Source organism: Balaenoptera physalus (genome assembly GCF_965194825.1).
Source record: "Balaenoptera physalus genome assembly, chromosome: 12".
Lineage (NCBI taxonomy): Eukaryota > Metazoa > Chordata > Mammalia > Artiodactyla > Balaenopteridae > Balaenoptera > Balaenoptera physalus.
The window spans coordinates 69,105,510-69,126,738 of NC_138897.1; the positions used below are offsets into that span (position 1 = coordinate 69,105,510).

A 21,229-nucleotide genomic window follows, 5' to 3' on the forward strand; every position below is an offset into this window, starting at 1 on the left:
GTGATTATACTCCAATAAAGATGTTAAAAAAAATCAGTTGTCTTTCTATACACTAATAATGTGCCATCAGAAAGAGAAATGAAGAAAACAATCTCATTTACAATGGCATCCAAAAAATACCTAGTAATAAATTTAACCAACGATGTGAAAGCAAACTGAAAACTGTAAGACAGTGATGAAAGAAACTGAACAGACACAAATAAATGGAAAAATATCCCGTGCTCATGGATGCAAAGAATATTGTTAAAATGTCCATTCTAGGGACTTCCCTGGTGGTCCAGTGGGTAAGACTCCGTGCTCCCAATACAGGGGGCCCAGGTTGGATCCCAGGTCGGGGAACTAGATCTCACATGCATGCCGCAACTAAGAAGCCCGCATGCCACAACGCAGATCCCGTGTGCCGCAACTAAGACCCGGCACAGCCAAAATAAATAGATAAATATTTTTTTTAAAAGTCCATTCTACCCAAAGCAAGCCTGGTCAAATGCAAAGCAAGCCTGGTCAAAACTCCAATGGCATTTTTCACAGAAACAAACATTCCTAACATTTGGGTGGAAACACAAAGGCCCCTGAATAGCCAAAGGGATTCTGAGAAAGGAGAACAGGCTGGAGGCACTTCCCTCCCTGACTTCACACTACATTATGAAGCTACAGTCACCAAAAAGTGTGGAATTGGCATAAAAACAGGCACGTGGACCAGAGGAACAGAACCAAGAGCCCAGAAATAAACCTACGGGCATGTGGTCAGTTAATTCACAAGAAAGGAGCCAAGAACATACACTGGGGAAAGGACAGTCCCCTCAATAAACGGTGCTGGGAAAACTGGACACCACACACTAAAGAACAACACTGCGCTCTGTCTACACCACACACACAAAAACTGCTAAAAACCCAGTTTTCCACATCAAGCCCTTCCTCTCCTGGGTCCTCTGAAGACTGACACCCTCAGCGGTCAGCCACGCACAGGAACCTTCTCCCCACTTTTCCGCACCTTTTCCTTCAGCGGCATCACCTCCTGGCAGGTCCTGAGGAGACCGGGCTCCTGTCAGCATGAACTGGACCCCACAGTGTCCCAAAGCTGAAGCCCCAGTGGGTCCTGAGGAGACCTGTTCCCGTCAGCTGTGCGCAGAGCCAGGTCCACAAGCACAAGGCGGATTCCAGAGGCGGGTCAGGGAGGCGGGCTCTCGTTCCCTGCCAGCCAATGGGAAAGGGCAGACCAAGCCGCCCTCACAGTTCAGCGGAGGCCCCGCCCTCTGAGGGCCGTTCTGCTACCTCCATTAAACTGTGGAAATTCAAATTAAAATAGAGCCAAATGTCCCATGACTTCTCCAAAATAGTTGAGAAACAATTAACTGGAAACCGTATGAAATGAAATGACCGTAGACACTAACTTTAAAACTTACACCAAATTCACTAACAGGCATTTAAAATGTAAAACTGTTGGGACTTCCCTGGTGGCACAGTGGTGAAGACTCGGGGCTCCCAATGCAGGAGGCCTGGGTTCAATCCCTGGTCAGGGAGCTACATCCCACATGCGTGCCTCAACTAAGGAGCCCGCCTGCAGCAACCAAATAAATACATGTTTAACTAATAATAATAATAAAATGTGAAACTTAAAATTACAGAGAAACATAGAAGAAAATCTACATGACCTTGGCGTTGGTCTGTAGATCATGAGCTTGGAGTTTTAACACACAAAAAGCCAATCCACAAAAGAAAAAAATATTGTGGACTTTATAAAATTAAAGATTTCTACTCTGAAAGACCTTATTCAAAAAGTCAAAAGACAAGCCACAAACTGGAAGAAAAATATTTGTAAACAACATATCCAGTAACGGATTTGGACTCAAAATAGACAAAGACCTCTAAAACAACCCCATAAAAAATGGGTAAGGATCTTGTTGCAGCAAAAATAGAAATGAGACTTTTCTGATAAACAAGGAAGATAAGCAACAATGAACAGCCTGGGGAAACAGCATAAACAGGCCTGAAAGAGTTAAGCAATCTTGGTTTTTCTTTAGCTGTTACTACTAACAAACACTTGTAGCTGGACTTGTCCTTCACAAAGCTAATTACTCTCTGATTCCATATGAATTGGACCCTGCACCTGGCATTTACTCTCGCAGCATTCTCTTATAGCAAATCACCCCTTGTAGCTGTTTACATTTCAGAAAGAAGGTCGCAGGCTGATAACCCAGAGATGAACGGACCCAATTACCAGGCTGCCTGATGCCAGAAGTGACTGATTTAAAATATTGCAAGAAGACGAAGAATGCAAGACCTTCACCACTTTGATCCTTACCACTTATCCTGGACTGAGAGTTCCACCTATAAGACCCCCTGTAATTCCCCAGGACAGGGGGGCACAGTTCTTGAAGCGCTAGCCTTCTGTGTCTTCCCTTCTGCCTGGAAGGAAAATAAAGCCATCTCTCTCTTCCTCCAAAATCTCTGTCTCCATATTTCTGTTCGGCATCTGTGCACAGGGAAGCCGATATTTCGGCAACAATCTGAACAGACACCCCGCCAAAAAAGATATACAGATATTAAAAATCATACAAAAATTATACAAAAATATCATACTATTAGGGAATTACAAATTAAAATCATGAGATATCACACCACACCTATTAGGACTGCTAAACTCCAAAAATATGACAATACCAATTGCTAGAGGGTGAGGAACAACAGGAACTCTCCCTCATTGCTGGTGGAATGCATGTACAGCCACTTTGTAAGACAGTTTGGCATTTTTTTTTCCAAAGCTAAACAAATCTCACTTTGGGATCCAACAATCATGCTTCCAGTATTTAGGCAACTGCTTTGAAAATCTATGTCCAAATTCAAACAAGGATGCAATTATGCACAGCAGCACTATTCATAATGGATGCAAACTTGAAGAAATCAAGGATATCCCTCAATAGATGAATGCATAAGCAAAGTGGGGTCCATCCATGTCAAGGAGAGTAGAATATGCCACCCCAAAATATGCCTCTCTGGCATAAGGATTATTTCAGTCTGATTTTTAAAAAAAGAAAGGAATCTCAGAAAACTGAGTACAGATTGCCCTTTTGTGAAGGACATGTACAATAGAGAAATCTCCATTTGTAAGGGTATGTCCCTCTTTGCACCAGAAATAGAAGGATAATTAAACCTCAAGTAACTCTTATCAATGTAGAAGTCCTGACTTAAATCTGCAAACAACCATACCCTGGTGCACTGTGTTTTGCATGATAACCTGCCATAACTGGCTTCCCCCGTTCCCCAAGGTCTTTCTTCTGTTTTTATCTGAAGATGATATTTAAGGTGATGGCTTTCGCCATTTGTAACCGAGCAGGACCCTATGGGGCCTTCTCAGGACAGGCCTTCCCCCATATCCTCTGCTTTAGCTCCTCTCTGAAGGACCTAGGTAATAGCATTTGATGCAAATTTCCTGAGTTGCTTTGCCAGTGTGAACCCCCCCCACCACCACCAAAAGGAAGAACTATTTAAAGACCAGGAGCACATAGCCCCAGGCCTCCTGGAGCCTAAGGACTGATAAAGTTAACCCCTGTGACTCCACCCTGCTGCCTCACCAGGAGCTAATCGGAGAATTGTGCACAAGCTCATCACGTACCCTGGGACCCCGCCTCTCCTGGCCTTTAAAAATGCTTTGCCGAAATCCCTCGGGGATCTCGAGGTTTTTCAGGGCATGAGCCACCTTGTCTCCTTGTGTGGCCTTGCAGTAAACCTTTCTCTGCTCCAAACTCCGACTTTTCAGTTTGTTTGGCCTCACTGTGCATCTGGCACACGAACTTGCATTAACAATTTCAGGGAGTGACTCAGTTTTTCTGGGTAGCTCCCCTGTACACAGGAGGTATACATGCTATTAAACGTCTGTTTTTCTCCAGGTAATCTGTCTTTTACTACAGGTGGCTGGGGTGGGGGGGAGGGCGGGTCTCAACAAAGAACCTAGAACGGCAGAGTGAAAATTGCTTTTCCTCCCATACACATGCAATGGAATACTACTCAGAAAGGAGTAAACCATCAACCCGTGGAAAGATATGGATAAATCTTCAGTATATATTGCTAAGTGAAAGAATCCAGTCTGAGGAGGCTGCACACAGTAAGACCCCATTTATGACATACTGGGAAATGCAAAGCTACATAAATGATAAGCAGATCATGGGGTGGGGGGTTTGAAGTGTTCCATGTGATACTTTTGGATGGATACCTGTCACTATGCATTTGTCTAAGCCCATAGATATGTATAACCTAAGGGGTCAATCAAAATCAATTCAGATTTTGTTATTTAGGGTGAAGGAATATTGCAGGATGGACTACTCAATATGACAGAATCTAACTCTATCAGAAATGCATGGACAAAACTCTAGGGGATGGGGTAAAAGGTGCTGACCTAAGTTAACTTTGGAAATGAATTGAATCTGTAGACTAAAGGCAAAACGGACCATACGTAAACAGTGGGCTTTACTTTATGGAGTTCTCTTCAGGGTGTAGTAGCTAACAATTCTGCCCCCTCTTGAGTTCTTGTGCCTGAAGTAATAACAAAATTACAGAAGTCATATTAACAGGAGAAAAAGAAACAAATTTTTATTCCTGCACACAGAGTCTCATTGAATTGGGTTCTAAGAATAGTCAGACCAACATCTTTTATACTTTTTTGACAAAGAAACAATAAGCTTATGAGGAATTGACAGGCCAAAGAAACTTAGGTTTTGGGTGCTCAGCTACTGAAGAATCTAAACAGTTTGGTCTTGGGGTCGTAAATTAAAGAAGTAAAAAGGTTTGTTTATGCAGGCTTCTGCACCTTGCACATGAGAGACTTATTTCATGCTTTCAGGGAGGCAGAGAGTCAGAGTGTCCCTCTTGCATCAGCCATTTATTAAGGAACTTTAATTCAAAATAATCAATATGCCATTGTGGAGCAGCCCTTCCTGAGACCCAAAAATACACAGAGGTGGGAATACATGCATATATTTCCTTGCATTATCAGGTGAGCACATTTAGCTCCTATATGTAACTTTTATTTATTTATTTTTTTAATTCAAGACCCATTTATTCTCTAGTTCTGCCCACATGGAGACACCCTCCTTGAAAAGGCCTTAAATCCTTCCGTTCACTTTAACACCTTGTGCTGAAAACACGTGTTCCAAGTTTTCAACTATGAGATCCACATTCTTAAAGCACTAATTCTTAAACCTCATCTAGATTTCTCCCCTTGCATGGGGGGAGATGACCCAAACACAGCGAAGAACAGCTCAGGACTGTGGGCTCTGCTCGCCCAGAAGACTTTGCAGCTCCCCTGACCACCCGGCTGGAGCCAGGATTAGGGCCCTGAGACGAGGGGCCCCTGCTGAGCTGCCACCACTGCCACCGACCCCCTAACTCCTGTCCTCTTCACTGGCTTGCTGTCACCTCTAGTTTCCCTGGAGTTTGGGGATTCCAGACGGTCTCTGCTCACACTTCTGCATCACACCTGCTGCCTCAGCACTGCTGATCCACACCACGGGGGAAAAGCACACAGAACTGCTTTTCAACACACCAACGTTCCACACAAAAGTTATTTTATAAGCCTGCAGGTTCTTTTTCATCAGAGGACATTCCCAAAGCCATGACTTCCCCCGGCTCCCCACTGCCCTTGCCGGCAGGATGTGCGTGGCCGTGCTGAGTCGGGCACACCCCCCTGGCTCCACTCAGGCGCACTCTCCTGGAGAACTGAGGGCGGTGCCCTGGGCGCATCAGCAGGATCTGTCCTGAAGCCAGTCCTAGAGTGACAAGAGCCACACCTGCAGGTCTATTCCACTGACCAGCCTCACAGGACCAAGCTGTGCCCATGGACCTTGGTCTGGATTGTGTTGGCTGGTCATTCTTGCCTAGTTTCACAGGCCAACCACCAGTGTCCTTCCTTTCCTGTTCATCACTGCACCAGCGGCTCACTCCTACCTGCTGCTGTCACACGCCTGGCAACCTCGTGTTCCGGGGCCAGCCAAGAACTGAGACCCCAGCAGGCCCCTAGTAGTTCCCAGCAGGCAAACTCCCCGTTAAACTACTGCTGCCTAGCCGTGTTCTCGAGGCTTCAGAGCCGGGAAAGTGCGGAGAGCATAGCAAGCCGCGGCGCCCCAGCCCCGGACCCGCGATGCTCCGCGGAGGCGCTGGAACCTCGTCGCACCACCCCCAACACAAGAGACCTCTGCGCCCGCCTGTCCTGCGGCCCCGGCCGCACCTCCGGCTACCGCGACCCTGGACGGAGGCGCGGGGCGCAGGGCTTGGCGGTCGGCGGCCGCTGGGGCGGGCGGGAATCCCGGCTCCAGCCCCGAGGCCGCGCGGACCCGCCAAGCCCACCTCCGTCCCCGCCGCCCGGAAATCTATATGTAACTTTTTAATACCATTTTCTAGTAAAAGGAACCAGAGCTCTTTGAAGAAATGGCTGACACTAGGACTGAGACAGTAAATATATGAGCCAGGACAATCTTGAATCTTGTATCAGAAAGTAAGGAAGTACCAAGAAAACAAATCCACAGGATGAAATGATGTCAAAGGAAAACAGGAGCCAATGGAAAGATCTCTCAATAGCCAAAGTGGGAATGAACTTAGCAACCAAATCTGGATTGCTGGATAATAACACAAAGTTTAAAAAAAAAAAACAGAACAAAACTATCCATAGGTGTCCATGTTGGTAAAAATAAGTAACTGCATAGGGTTTTTTATGAATGGGGTTGAGTAGAAATCTCCTATGTAGAAGAATTCCAAATAATTGATGTAGACACTCAGCCATCCATGGAGTGTGGAGGTGGCGCTAACTCCTGCCTCCATAGGTGCTGGTTCCTAATGTGACTTCCTCTTAAAGAAGACACAGTATGGAAATGGGAAAAAAATTAACTTCATTGTGGGGAAATCTGACAAGCACTACCTCAGGCAGGTGACCAAAGTTAATATTAACAGTGATAAGTTGCCTTGAGAGCCCGTTCCCTTGATATAAAGTGATGAGAAATCACTTTACCTCTGTGATCTGCTTACTCAAAACCCATAACTCAAGCCTAATCATGAGAAAAACACCAAGTGAATCCCAGCACAGGACAGTCTACAAAATACCTGACCAGACCTCCTCACCAATGTCAGTGTCATAGAAACAAGGAGAGTCTGAGAAACTGTGAAAGCCCAGAAGGGCCTAAACAGACATGATGACTAAATGTCACGTGATACCCTGGATGGCATCTGGAAGAGAAAAAGTTAGAATGAAGGAAACCCAAATGAAATATGGACTTCAGTTAATAATAAGGTATCGATATTTGTTCATTAATTGTGACAATTCTGTAGAAAACACTCTCTTGTGGTGTGATCTGGTCTCTCTCCAATCCTTTGTCCTGCTTTGGGGCGACCCCATTCACAGGAACAGTCTCTCTCACTGCATCCAGGGCCTCCTGGAGCAACTCCAGGCTGATACCACTCAATGACCATTTTACCAGAAAGGGTCTCTCCTTCCCATGAAAAGCCATGGTCTAAAATGCCTTTGGTTTGGGTCACATTCTCATTCTTGAACCCATCAGAGCACCAAGAAGATAGAACATAGGATTGGCTAGACGTGGATCAGAAGCCCATCTTCAATGTGGGTGGAATGTGGGGTCTGCCCTCTGGAAATGTTTGGATTGCAAGCAGGTAACAAGCAGTTCCCCCAAGGAAAGCTGAGCTGCTGGACTGGGCCATGAGAACAGATACCCAGTCAGGGAAAGCAGCTGCTTCTGTATCACTGACAGATCACTGCACAGCTGTGGAATCTGAAGCCCAAAGAAGGAAGGGGTTCAGTTAGGGTCAGGGGCTGCAGCCACCCATCCACGGCTCTTGCTGTCCTCCCTTGATGGCAAGATGCTCTTCCACTTGCTAAAATAGCAACTTTGCTTTTGGTGGTAAACTCCAGGCTCTTGCTTTGGGCATCGGGTCCTCACATCAGAGACTGGCCCTGATTGCCCGTGTGCCTCAAAAGGCACACGGACTTCATTCACGTCCCTGGTGGTGGGAGCCCAGGAGTCACACCTGCCCCCTGGCCACATTAATCACCCATTCCTGAAGAACAAAATTGCTCATTTTCCAGTCTCTTCTCTCTCCTTTACAAAGAGCAGAGACCAAATACTGGGTGGTAAGTAAACTCTTGCTCAGTGAAGCAGTGGGAGCTTCAAGGGTTATTCCATGCCACACAATCCACAGTTGGCAAGCTTTCTGGAGGACACAGGGGCTGAGCCCTAAACTCACATGGCTCACTGAGACCATGTGGCCTCAGTGAGAAACTGCCCACAGGGAGGCCCAGTGTCCCCCATATCTTTGAGTCTTAATGAGTATGAGTGTCAAAGTTTATCACAACTGGAAAGCCAAAGAATTTTAGGGTAATAGTCTGCTGTTTGGATGTTGTGGCCAGGGCCACACTCTATGTTTGGAGGGTTATTACCTCTCTTGGCCGGCTACGAGGCTGTGAGGGAAGAGACACTTCTCTCAATCACATGGATGTAGGGAATTGAAACATCCAGGGGGATGTCTACGCTGCCTGGGTAGCTGTTCAATTGCACAGCTGCATGGTCAGCTCAGTAATTGGCAACAAGAGCTTGACAGGGCCCAGGATGGCCTGAGCTGGAGAACCACAGATGCCTGCCTGGATGCTCAGAGGTCAAGGGCTATCCTGTCTGAGACTTTATTTTCTACTGATGCCCGCTCAGATGGGACAAAGGATTCATCAAGTCCCAGGAGGGCCTCAGCAGCCCTCAAAAAGGCAGCACCTGAGGGCCAGCCAGTCACTGCACCCAGTCCTGAATAAATCCGCACATGTCTTCTGAGTGCCCTCGCGTCAGAGCTGTGCTGGAACCTAGGACTGCCCAGGCAGAGTGGGGCCAGCACCATCCTTTCCAGGCAGGAGGGAAGGCTGACAGAAACTGCTTGATTTCTGATGCCCTCCACAACCCTTGACTGAGGTTGAGTTGGATTCAAAACAGAGACAAGTACAGACATTCATTCTCTCAGAGCCCAGACTCGGGGGGCAGAAACACAATGATGCAGCTCACCTACCTGACTAATGTGTGACCCTGGGAGAATAATGTCCATCCTGGAAGCCTCAGAGAAGGAGAAGGGGGATGAGGGTGGGTTATGCTTAAACCTAAATCTAACCCTAACACCACAGCCTATAACCCTAACCCCTAACCTATAACCCTAAACCTAACAACCCTAACCTTGGACTCTAGACCCTCGATCCTGACACCTAAACTCTAATCTCTGACCCTGACCCTTTAACCATCACCCTCTATCCTGACTCTCCAACCCTGACCATAATCCTAACCCTAACCCTGACCCCTAAGCCCTGACACTGACTCTGACCACAGACCTAAACCCTAGCAAAGTGGATACCGAGGGATGTCTCTATAATCTCTCAAATAAACCAAGGGAATAAATCTTTATCACCTTACATTTAGTAATCGTTTCTTAGATCTGACACGAAAGTACAAGCAATGAAAGAAAAAAATAGATACATAGGATTTCCTCAAAGTTAAAAACTTTATCATCAAAAATGCTATCCAGAAAGTGAAAAGACAGCCCACAGAATGGAAGGAAATGTTTGCACATTTTATATCTAATAAAAGTCTATTTTTAGAATATATCAAGAAACTTACCAGGGACTTCCCTCGTGGGACAGTGGTTAAGAATCCACCTGCCAATGCAGGGGACACGGGTTCGAACCCTGGTCCGGGAAGATCCCACATGCTGCAGAGCAACTAAGCCTGCGTGCCACAACTACTGAAGCCCTCGCGCCTAGAGCCTGTGTTCCACAACAACAGAAGCCACCACAATGAGAAGCCCGCACACCGCAACAAAGAGTAGCCCCCGCTTACCGCAACTAGAGAGAGCTCAGGTGCAGCAACGAAGACCCAACACAGCCCCAAAAAATTAATTAATTAATTAATTAATTTTTAAAAAAGAAACTTAACAACAAAAACATAAAGAACTCAATTTTTACAATGCACAAAGGACTTGACCTGACTCTTCTCCAGACAAGATATACAAATGGTCAGCAAGGACATGAAAAGATGTCAAACATCAGTAGTCATGATGGAAATGCAAATGAGTACCACGATTCAATACCCCTTCAAACACACTAGAATTGTTATTGTCAAGAAAAATAAAAAATAATGAATATTGGCAACAAAGTAGAGCAAATGGAAATTTTAACCATTGCTTGTGGAAATATAAAATGGTGCAGCCTATGTGTATAATATTTTGATATTTCCTCAAAAAGGTAAATGTACAGTATGATATGGTGCAACAATGTAACGCCTAGTTATAGACACCAAAGTATTGAAAACAGGGGTTCAAACAAAAACTTGCACATCCATGTTAAGGGGAGCGGAATAGGACACCCCCATATATGCCTCTTTGGCATAAGGATTATTTTGAACCAATTAATTTAAAAAAACAGACACAGGAGAATCTCTGAAATTCGAGTAGAAGTTACCCTTTTGGGGAGGGAAATTTACATTTATAATGGAAATCTACATTTATAAAGGTGTCTCCCTCTCAGTACCAGGAATAGAAGGGTGACTATCTTAAGAAACTCTTTTCAGTGGAGAAGGCCGGAACTTAAATCTGCATAACAACCATACCCTTTTTTTACTGTGCTTTGCCTGATAACCTCCTTTAACCTGGTTCCCCCCTCCCCTAACATCTTTCTTTTGTTTTTAGCTGAGGATGGCATTTGAGGAGATGGCTTGGGCCATTTCAGGGACTTACTTAGTTTTCCTGGGTACCTCCCAAATTCACAGGATGTATGTACATTATTAAGTTTCTGATTGTTTTTCTTTTGTTAATGTATCTTATAGGAGTGATCTCAACTAAGAACACAGAAGTATAGAGGGAAAATTATTTTTCCTCCCATACACATGCAATTAAATACTATTTAGCAATGGAAAGAAATGAACCATCAATCTATGCAAAGACATGGATGGATCTTACATGTATAATGCTAAGTGTGACAACCAAAAAAAAAAAAAAATGCAGGAGACTGCAAACAGGAAAAGGGTTTATTTGGGATCTTAAGAATTGCGTTTGGGAGTGTCCACTGGGAAAAAAAAAAAAAAGCACAACGTGAAAGTTGTGAGTTATGTTTTATTTGGGGGCAAAATGAGGACTACAGCCCGGGAGACAGCCTCTGAGATAGCCCTGAGGAACTGCTCTGAAGAGGTTGGGCCGGGGGTGGGGGTGGGGGGGTCAGTATATATGTGATTTTGGTGAAGGGAGATACGTACAATCAAGCACACATGTTGGCAGAAGATTGCAGCTGGTCATGAGGCGGTTGCTGCTAGTCACGAGGAGCAGATGTCTCAGTTAATGATTTTAGTGCTTTTCTTTTTTTTTAATTAATTAATTAGGCTGCGTGGGGTCTTAGTTGCAGCGCGTGGGATCTTTCATTTGCAGTGTGTGGGCTCTTGGTTGCAGCACACGGGCTTCTATAGTTGCAGAGTGGGGGCTCAGTAATTGCGGTGCGTGGGCTTTGTTGCCCCGTAGCATGTGGGATCTTAGCTCCCCGACCAGGGAATCGAACCCGTGTCCCTTGCATTGGAAGGCGGATTATTAACCACTGGACCACCAGGGAAGTCCCGATGCTAGTGCTTCTCTCCATATGAGAAAATGCAAGAAACTGGGCTCATAAAATCTCCTGTCTGAAGACCTGTTCTGCCAGTTTTCCCAGAGCAGAGTGCCTCATTCCTGATCTCTACCCTGAACTCCTTTCAGGGTGTGTTTTGAGACTGCAGTGGCTGGTGACCTCATCCTGGCAGAGTCAGATGGCGAGTGACAATTTTTAGGTGGCAGGAGACACAGATTCAGGTAACCCTTAAAGAGTGTGCTAGGGAAGAGAAAGGGTCAGGGGCTTGCTTATAAAGACAAAAAGACACAAGGTTGTTAAAAGTTGCCTGGCAATAATTGTTATTGACTCTGGAGGGAGTCAGAAAATATTTGTCCTTAAGAAATCACGAGTTTTGGGGACTTCCCTGGTGGCGCAGTGGTTAAGAATCCGCCTGTCAATGCAGGGGACACGGGTTCGAGCCCTGGTCTGGGAAGGTCCCACATGCTGCGGAGCAACTAAGCCCGTGCCCACAACTACTGAAGCCTGTGCACCTAGAGCCCACGCTCCGCAACAAGAAAAGCGACCACAATGAGAAGCCCGCACACCACAACCAAGAGTAGCCCCTGCTCGCCACAACTAGAGAAAGCAACGTGCAGCAACGGAGACCCAACACAGCCAAAAATTAAAAAAAAATAAATAAATTTATTAAAAAAAAAGAAATCATGAGGTTTTTTTAGGGTAAGGATTGTTGCAGCAAAAATAAAAATGAAGTTTTCCCTCTCCTAAGAACAAGGAAAATAAAGGGAGCAGTGAACAGGCTAGAGAAGAAACATAACGTGGCCTGAGAGAGTTAATCCTAGTTTTATTTTAACTGTTACTGATCTGTAGTGTCTGTAGTTAGAATTGCCCTTCACAAAGCTAACCTGTCACCCCCAATCCTTTGTAATTTACATTCTGCACCTGGTATTTGCTCCCACTGTAACCTCTTGTAGCAAATCACCCCTTGTAGTTGTTTGCATTTCAGAAAGGAGGTCGCAGACCGATAACCCAGAGACTAACAGACCCAATTACCGGGCTGCCGGACACAATTACCGGGTTGCTTGACTCCAGCGGTGACTGTTTTGAAATAATGCAAGAAGAAGAATGCATGACCTTCACCATTTTGATCCTTGTCTCTCACTTCGGACTGCGAACTCCCCATAAGAATCCCTGTAATTCCCCAGGAAGGTTGGCGGGGTGGGGCACAGTTCTTGAGGCACTAGCCTGCTGTCTTCCCTTTGCCTGGCAAAGAAAATTAAGCCTCGCTACTTCCTTTCTTCCAAACCTCTGTCTCCATATTTTTATTTGGCATCTGTGCACAGCGAGCCAAGATTTTGGCAACAGGCTTAGGATTTAATCCTTGTAGAGGTAGATGGCAAGTGCCAAATTTTAGTTGGCGGGTTTACTGTTACCATTTTACTCTAGTCTTTGTGTAAAACTGAAAAGTCTGAAAAGAACCAATGTTTTAGAAGAAGCAGTGTCACTTGTAAACATCCTGCCACTTAACAGGACAGCCTCTTCTCCACCCATGACTTGATAAGACAGGAAGCTCTCAACACACAGGCCTGGAGAAGATGGATTTCACAAGTCACTGTGAGTTAAAACTGTTCTAATGCAATGGAACTACTAAATACATATGCTTGTTCTTAAGAAAAATTATAAAACTAACAAATCCTTTTCTCCAGATATAAAAAATAAAATCTATTAATCACTACTGTAATTTGATTCCAGAAAAATAGCCAATTGAAGGAAAAAAAAGCACAGGGTGCCCATAGCACAGTCTACAATGCAGGGCGGGGCAGGGGCGGGGCCTCGGTCCACGCCCACCGCGCGGGCGGGGGAGAATTCTCAGAAATCTCGCGATTTTGAGGCTGTGGAGTAACGTCTCGGAGGTCGTGTGGGCGTGGAGGCAGGGTAAGGGGCGGGGACAATGCGGGACGCTGCTCGCTGGGGCCGAGACAGCCTCCTTCTGGATGACGCAAAGGCGGGCCGCGCCGTGCTCAGAACTGTCGTGAAAGGGGGCGGGGCGCGCCGCGCTCTGGACTGACGTAGGAGGCGCGCGTCGCTTCGGCGGCGGCTGGCGGGGTGCGGGTGCCATGGAGCGGTACTCCGGCGCCTTGGAGGAGGCGGTGGACGGAGCCCGGCAGCAGGAGCGGCACTACCAGTTGCTGTCGGCGCTGCAGGGCCTGGTCAAGGAGTTGCCCAGGTGCGCGGCCGCGGGGCGCGCGGGGTGGGCGGGGCGCGCGGGCAGGCGGCTCGGCCCCGCCCCGCTCACCGCGCCCTCCTCCCGCAGCTCCTTCCAGCAGCGCCTGTCCTACACTACGCTCAGCGACCTGGCCCTGGCGCTCCTCGACGGCACCGTGTTCGAGATCGTGCAGGGGCTGCTGGACATCCAGCACCTCACCGAGAAGAGCCTGTACAACCAGCGCCTGCGGCTGCAGAACGAGCACCGAGGTGCGCGGGAGGGACGGGATGGCCCAGCTCCCCGCGCGGGAGCTCGGCCTGCCCCGGTAGTTCCGGTCTCTGCGGGCGGAGGCCTTTCCCGGGTACCGTTCGAAAGAAGCCCTTGAAATTGACCGGATCGAGGGCGCGGGGCCTTTGATGACAAATGGGTCAAGTCGGTTTTACTTTGTCAGTTGCACGGTCATCTTTTCGCAGGACATCCAGAAACTCCCTGCTCGCGCTCCCGCGTGCCCTCACTCCCCTTCCAGGCAGGATGGCCCGAGGCCTCTGTGCTTGGTCAGCCCACCGGCAGGTCTGGTGTTGGCGGTTGGCCCCCCGCAGTGTTGACAGCTCTGCAGCGCCCTTTAGTGTCAGTTCCCTCTCCGCCGCGCATCAAGTTCCCTTGCTCTGAGCCCTGAGACACCCTCCAGGACCCGAAAACTTTTCCACTTGAGCCACGCGTTTGGCCAAAGCCTTGGGAGCCTTGGCCCCTCCCAGGCATCCCTACTGGGAATGGGAGGGGCCTCCGGAGCCCCTTCCTGCTAGGTATGCTGGGCAGCTCTTCCCGCCCCCTCAGATTTCCCACCTTTCTTATTTTATTTTCCCCAAACTTTTTATTTAAAAAAGGTTAAGTATTTAGAAAAGTTGTAAGTATAATATAATGAATACTTATACGTTCTCCAGCTACACTCAATAACTGAAGTTTTGACAAAGTTCTTTGTGTCCGTAAGTATGTGCAACACCACAGGGCTTCACCAGGGGTCCTCAGCATTCCTCTAGACGAGGGTTTTCAACAGCAGCACTGTTGGCATTTGAGGCTGGACAGGTTTTTTTTTTTTCTTCTTTCTTTATTTTTGGCTGCATTGGTTCTTCATTGCAGTGCGCGGGCTTCTCATTGTGGTGGCTTCTTTTGTGGAGCGCGGGCTCTAGGCGCACGGGCTTCAGTAGTTGTGGCTCGCAGGCTCTAGAGCACAGGCTCAGTAGTTGTGGCGCAAGGGCTTAGTTGCTCCGCGGCATGCGGGATCATGAACCCATGTCCCCTGCTTTGAACCCATGGCTTGAACCCATGTCCCGTGCTTTGGCAGGTGGATTCTTAACCACTGCGCCACCAGGGAAGTCCTCGGACAGGTCTTAATGGTTATTTGCTGAATGTTTAAAAGCATCCTTGGCTTCTAACTACTAGATGATAGTGGCACCTTTCCCCAGTAGTGACAGCCAGAAATGTCTCCAGACATCCTTGGGGGTCAGCCTTGGTCCAGTACTGAGAACCAGCGATCTAGAACAAGAACGCTCTCCTCTGTAACCACAATGGATAGAAATGAATCATTCCAGGGTGTGTTCTGACATTGAGTCCACGGTCACATACCGAAACTTGTCTCAAATTGTCTGTCCCTTTATAAGGATCCAGTGTGTGGTCATGCATTGCCATTGGTTACTTTGGTCTCTGCTTCTGAAACAGTTCCCAACATTTATCGTGGCGCTGACTTTTTGAAGAGTCCAGGGTATTCTGCCTTAGAACGTCCTCACTGTGGATCTGTTGGATTGCTTCCTCGTGTTGACATTTTACCTCTTTCTCCACTTTCTGTGTTTCCTGTAAACTGGACAGCATGACGATACACACGTTAAGCGTTTGTGGCAAAAATTCCTCCTAGTGATGTGAGGTCCCTTTCCTGTGGGGGCAGATGATAGACATCTGCCCCAGGATTAGTGTGTTTCTATCAGGAATGGATGTTGGGATTTGTCACATCTTTTTTCTGCGTCTGTTGAGATGATCAAGTGGATTTTTGGTTACTACGGTGAAATACATTGATTTTTAAAATTCCTGGGATAAACTGCATTCCTGGGATAAACCTTACTCAGTCATGATGAACTATTCTTTTTGTCTGTGTTGGTTTGATTTGCTAAAATCTTAAGAATTTTTACTTCTATGCTAGTGATGGACATTGGTCTGTAGTTCTCTTGTAACATTTTTGTCTGGTTTGAGTATCAGGGTGATGCTCGCTTCACAGGATGAGTTGGTAAGTGTTCTCTTTGATTTTCCAGAAGAATTTGTGTATAATTGGTACTACTTCTTTCCTAAATGTTTGGGTGGTTGTCTTTGTACACATTGTTTTTTTATAATTATATTTTATTTATTTATTTTTGGCTGCGTTGGGTCTTCGTTGCTGCGCACGGGCTTTCTCTAGCTGCAGTGAGCTGGGGCTGCTCTTCGTTGCGGTGCCTGTGCTTCTCATTGTGGTGGCTTCTCTTGTTGTAGAGCATGGGTTCTAGGCGCGCGAGCTTCAGTAGTTGTGGCACGGGGCTAAGTAGTTGTGGCTCATGGGCTCTAGAGCACAGGCTCAGTAGTTGTGGCGCACGAGCTTCGTTGCTGCGCGGCATGTGGGATCTTCCCAGACCAGGGATCGAACCTGTGTCCGCTCCATTGGCAGGCAGATTCTTAACCACTGCGCCACCAGGGAAGTCCCTGTACACATTGTTATTGAGGAATGAGATGCAACTCACAAATCCAAAGTACATAGCTGATGCCTTTTAATGCTCAAATCATGCCACATTTGGCCAGTGGAAGAACAGTGGGCTGGCTCCTGTGTCCTTTTTATGTGTCCCCATTATTCTTGGAGCACTTCTTGCTTTCTGGTACAGGAAGGTGTTCAGGCTCATCTTTTCTTGTTCTTTCCCAGCCTCAACCCCTCTTCTGACAGTCTGCCTCCAGCTTCCCCACACCAACAACCTTCCATCAGGATGGACCTTTCCCCTTTGCCACTGTAAAGCTTTCCCACTCCTCCTGCCTTTGACTGGGTCTGTGCCAAATGCAGATTGTCAGTAAGTAGTATTTGCTCTCGTTTTGGTGATTTTTGTTTATCTCCAGAGCTTAGTAGCTCAGGGAGCAAATCAAGCACTCAGAATAGTTTTTTTAAAGGGGGAGGGGGCAGCAAGGGAACAAGCCGTGTCTCCATGGAGCCCTGGTTCCTTTTAGTGGGGAGTTTTGATAACTCTTCAGACACTTCGCTTCTTGTCCTTTGGAAGGTTTTGTGCTGTCAGTAGCGGGAAAGTGCCTGTGACTTTCTGCTTTTCCTTTCTCTGACTTAGCAGGTGGTGGTTGGCTGCCATTGCTTTCCTTGGTCATTGCAAAGGCCAGGCCCCAGCCCGGGCAGTGGGCACAGCTCTCTTTTTGCCTCTGGTTGCTCGCCCCGTGGAATCTGGAATTTTGTAGCAACGTTGATAAATGGGGTGAAGATGACATTTCCCTGCATTTATCTGTTTCCTTGCATCCTGCCTCCACACATTGTAAATGTTAACTGGGGAGTGTCTTTCTCATCTCTGTGTTTATGGAAATGTCTTGAGGGTGGCCCTCAGCTTCAGACTCACTTAGTGTGATAAACGCCATAGTCGAGATGTGCACGCACTGTGAAGAAACAGGAGATTGGGGAACCTCAGGGGCCCTCCAAAGAAGGGCTGTAACGTGAGGTCTCTGCCGAGGACAGAGTGGTGGGCTTGTGTCTTATAGCCGGGACCCCTCCTCACAGGGGAGATCTGGCCACTTGACACTTATTAGTCTAGGATTTTGGCTGCATAGTGTTGAGTGTTCTGTTTTGTGATTGGTTTCTTTCCATCCCATGCTACCCTTCTCTTCTGTCCAGTCCTATACAATTAGTGGGGACTGTGGAAGCTTTGCTTGGTGGTCGTGGTGGCCCCTCTTGGAGCAACACAGACTTCCTGGCACATGGCCTCTGCCGGCTCATGCCATTTATTGAAAAATTAATCAATAGTCAATCTAAGAAAGAAATGGAAAATTTTAGTCGATCGAACCTGAGGATTCTAACCTGGAGGCAGTCTTTCCGAAAGCTCTGAGGACTGTTCCAAAGAGGTGAGGGGGGGAGGCCAGTATATATGTGATTTTGGTGAAGGGGTACATGTAACCAAGCACGCAGCTTGGTAGAAGGTTACTGCTATTCATGAGGAACAGATAGCTTAGTTAATGGTTTTAGTGCGTTTTAAGTATGGGAAGATGCAAGAAACTGTATTCATAAAATTTTCTCCTGAAAATATCCAAGTGTCTGAGGGCCAGTTCTGCCAGTTTTCCCAGAGCACAAAGTGCCTCATCCCTGTCTTCACCCTGAATTCCTTTCAGGTAGGTCAGCGACTGCAGTGGTTAATGACTTGATTCTTGTAGAACTGGGTGGTGGGCAACATTCTGTATGTTACAGTCCCTTCTCTTTCAGTCTTAATTTCGACCAAGGTTTGGAAGGCATTTCATGACCAATTTGTCCCACGGTATTAGGAATGCTCATTCCCAGGTCAGGTGAGGATTTCCTTGATAGGCCACTCAATGTGCTGTTACCAGACTAGGCCCTGTTAACTAACAGTAGCCCAAGGCCTCCGGGCCGCCTGTTCTACTAGTCTGTTATTGCCCTGTTGCTTCTTCCCACATCTAGAGCTACACTATTACAATCACTGATCTTACAGAACTATATATTTGGTCAGTTGTTTCAGGTCTTCTAGTCATCATTATTTTTGTTGGAGGCTCAGCCACACATTTGGTCATGAAAGAAACAATAATCTTGTAAAATAGGCAGAAATATAGCTAGTGACATTAATAAGGTCATCAGTAAGTATTTAAGCTGAGAACTCCAGCCCAGTATCTCCCCAGGTCGTCTGACCAGTCTGTTCTGCACCAATCGGTGTCTTTAAGGGAAATGATATAGTGGCCTTGTCCATAAAGTCCACCAAAGATGTCTACCCCCGTACCACACGCTTGGCCTCACCCTCCTCTAGTGCCCTGGAGCCCTGCTGCTGGAGAAGGGCTGTACCCTGGGTGAGGGCCCGCCTGAGTGGGCTGGGGGCTGGGTGTCCAGAGCTCCACCCAGCTCCCGGTGCAGGCCTCCCTCACATCCACGCCTCTGCCCTGCTTCCCTGTGGTGGTGGGACAGCTGGAGCAGGCCCCCTCCTTCTTACCCCTCTGCCACCTGCTGATGCCCCTCTGGTCTTGTCCCCGTCCAGTGCTCAGGCAGGCGCTGCGGCAGAAACACCAGGAAGCCCAGCAGGCCTGCCGGCCCCACAACCTGCCTGTGCTCCAGGCGGCCCAGCAGCGAGAGCTAGAGGTAGGGGTGTGGGCAGGGTGGGCACCACCTGGGCTCTGCTGAGAGGGCCGTAGAGGAGGGGCTCCGGGTGGCTTGGAAGCTGCTGGCCAGCCTGGGCCTCAGCCCGGGGTGGGCCGCGAAGGCTCAATGTGCCCACATGTGGCTCTTCACTGTTGGGGGTTTGGGGTGTGCTTGGAGTGGGTGGAGAGTGTGTGATCCCCCCACTCCCCTCCACCTGCTCCTCAAGACAGCAGCTCCTAATGGGCTGGGCCTGTACAGGGCAGGTGTGAGTGGGGGCCATTGTGCCCCGTGGCCTTGGGGATGAGGGCAGTGGTGGGATGATGGAGCCAGCAAGTCCTGCTCCCAGGTTGCCTGGGAACAACGCAGAGGCCCACCCATAACCAAGAAGCCACCAGTGGTGGGGTCCATGTGGAGGTGTGTGCAGCGTCCTGAGGCAGCCCCAAGCCAGGGCATGCAGGGAGGAGGTGCTGAGCTGGGGTTGGCCGCAGCTCCAGTGGGGAGGAAACATACGCAAAGGCCCAGAGATGGTGGCCAGCTTGACAGTCAGCAGAGGTGGAGCCAGCATCTGGCCTGCTCATGGTGGTCCCGAGCTGTCAAGGCTGGGCGAGGCCTGGCACAGCAAAGGGAGGACACCTGACAGGAGGTGCTGGAGTAAGGGCATTTGGGGCAGGGCATCTGAGCCCCTCTGCAGGGTTCTGTGTGGCCAAGGAGGGACAGACCTGGGTGCAGTACGGGCTCCATCCGTAGTCTGGGAGCTGGATCCACTGGGGGGTGGAGAGGGGCCAGAGGAGGTGACAGGCCAGGAGTGTGTGTGTGAGGCACTGATGGGCAGGAGGCTGAGCCCCTGAGCTGCCTTCACCGTGGCAGGCGGTGGAGCACCGGATCCGTGAGGAGCAGCGGGCGATGGACCAGAAGATTGTCCTGGAGCTGGACCGGAAGGTGGCGGACCAGCAGAGCACACTGGAGAAGGCAGGGGTTGCCGGCTTCTATGTGACCACCAACCCGCAGGTCAGTGGCATAGGCCTGCCCCGGCACAGCCCAGGGGATGCTGGTCCCCAAGGCAAGATTCCATATGGGGTGCTAGCTGGGCGCTGGGGAGCCCAGGCCCAGGGTGTGTGGGGACAGGGTACGTGGTGAGTTAGGGAGGCTCCAGGAAGGGTTTCTGCGCTGTGCTCAGCATGGAGGCCGGTCACACTGCCTCCACCACAGGAGGGTAAGCCATGTAGCTGCAGGGCATTGCCCACCTTCCCTGGGTTCGCTCTGCCCTACAGGGCCTCGTGTGCAGTTCCCCTACATCCCTGCACACACCTCCATTTGTGCCGAGCCAGGGCAACTGCAGGCCCTGCCACAGGCGGAGTCCCAGCTCCTGCCTCTTTCTGGCAGGAGGTAGCCAGGCTTCACTGGAAGTCAGCCCCATGGGCTCAAGCCTGGCGCTCTCTAGGTCCTGATATCTGCCCCGGGTCCTTGGGTAAAGGAGGCTGCTTCCTGGGGCCTTTGCCAGGGCTAAAGGGGACCTCACAGTGGACCCTCTGCATCCCAGGAGCTGACGCTACAGATGAACCTATTGGAACTCATCCGGAAGCTGCAGCAGAGGGGCTGCCAGGTGGGGAAGGCGGCACTATGACCAGGCAGGGTTCCTGCCAGTGACCCGCTGCCCATCTTGGCTGGGAAGACAGCCCTGTCCCACAGTCACCAAAGGCAGCAGAAAGCTGAGTGGCGCTCATCTTCCTGAAGTCTGGCCACCACCTTCCCAGCTGCTTGCAGGAGGGGCACCCCGTGAGGAGAAGCTAGGTGGACCTGGGCTGCATCTGCCACCCACCTTCACCTGGGCTTTTTTGTCCAAGGCTAGGGTGGGAAGGTAAAGGGAAGAGTGGGCCCAGCCTTCCGGCTGTCTGCCCCAGGCTTCTGATGTGTTCTGCTCTCGGCCCCTCCCTTGGCAGGTGCAGCCCCCGAGTGGGAAAGGCTCATGAGCTGTATGTGACCCCAAGAAATAAAGACGCCTCAGCATGGCCTGCATGTGGCTTGCATGACAGCTCTGTGGTGCCTGTCGTGA

General features: G+C 48.8%; 1 protein-coding gene across 2 annotated transcripts; it reads left to right on the forward strand.

The window, feature by feature from the left end:
* Positions 1-13,546: 13,546 nt before the first annotated feature.
* On the forward strand, positions 13,547-21,208 carry DGCR6L (DiGeorge syndrome critical region gene 6 like). 2 transcript variants are annotated; one of them, XR_014251450.1, is made up of 6 exons: positions 13,547-13,841; positions 13,929-14,089; positions 16,756-16,897; positions 19,076-19,176; positions 20,044-20,184; positions 20,717-21,208. XR_014251450.1 is itself a non-coding variant. In XM_082415869.1 (5 exons), exons 1-5 carry the CDS (start codon positions 13,732-13,734, stop codon positions 20,798-20,800), a joined length of 597 nt encoding a protein of 198 aa, XP_082271995.1. In that variant the 5' UTR covers positions 13,588-13,731; the 3' UTR covers positions 20,801-21,208. The 2 variants fall into 2 exon arrangements, 1 of the variants encoding a protein (XP_082271995.1); XM_082415869.1 differs by lacking the exon at positions 16,756-16,897 and having other exon boundaries at positions 13,588-13,841.
* The last annotated feature ends 21 nt before the right edge of the window (positions 21,209-21,229 follow it).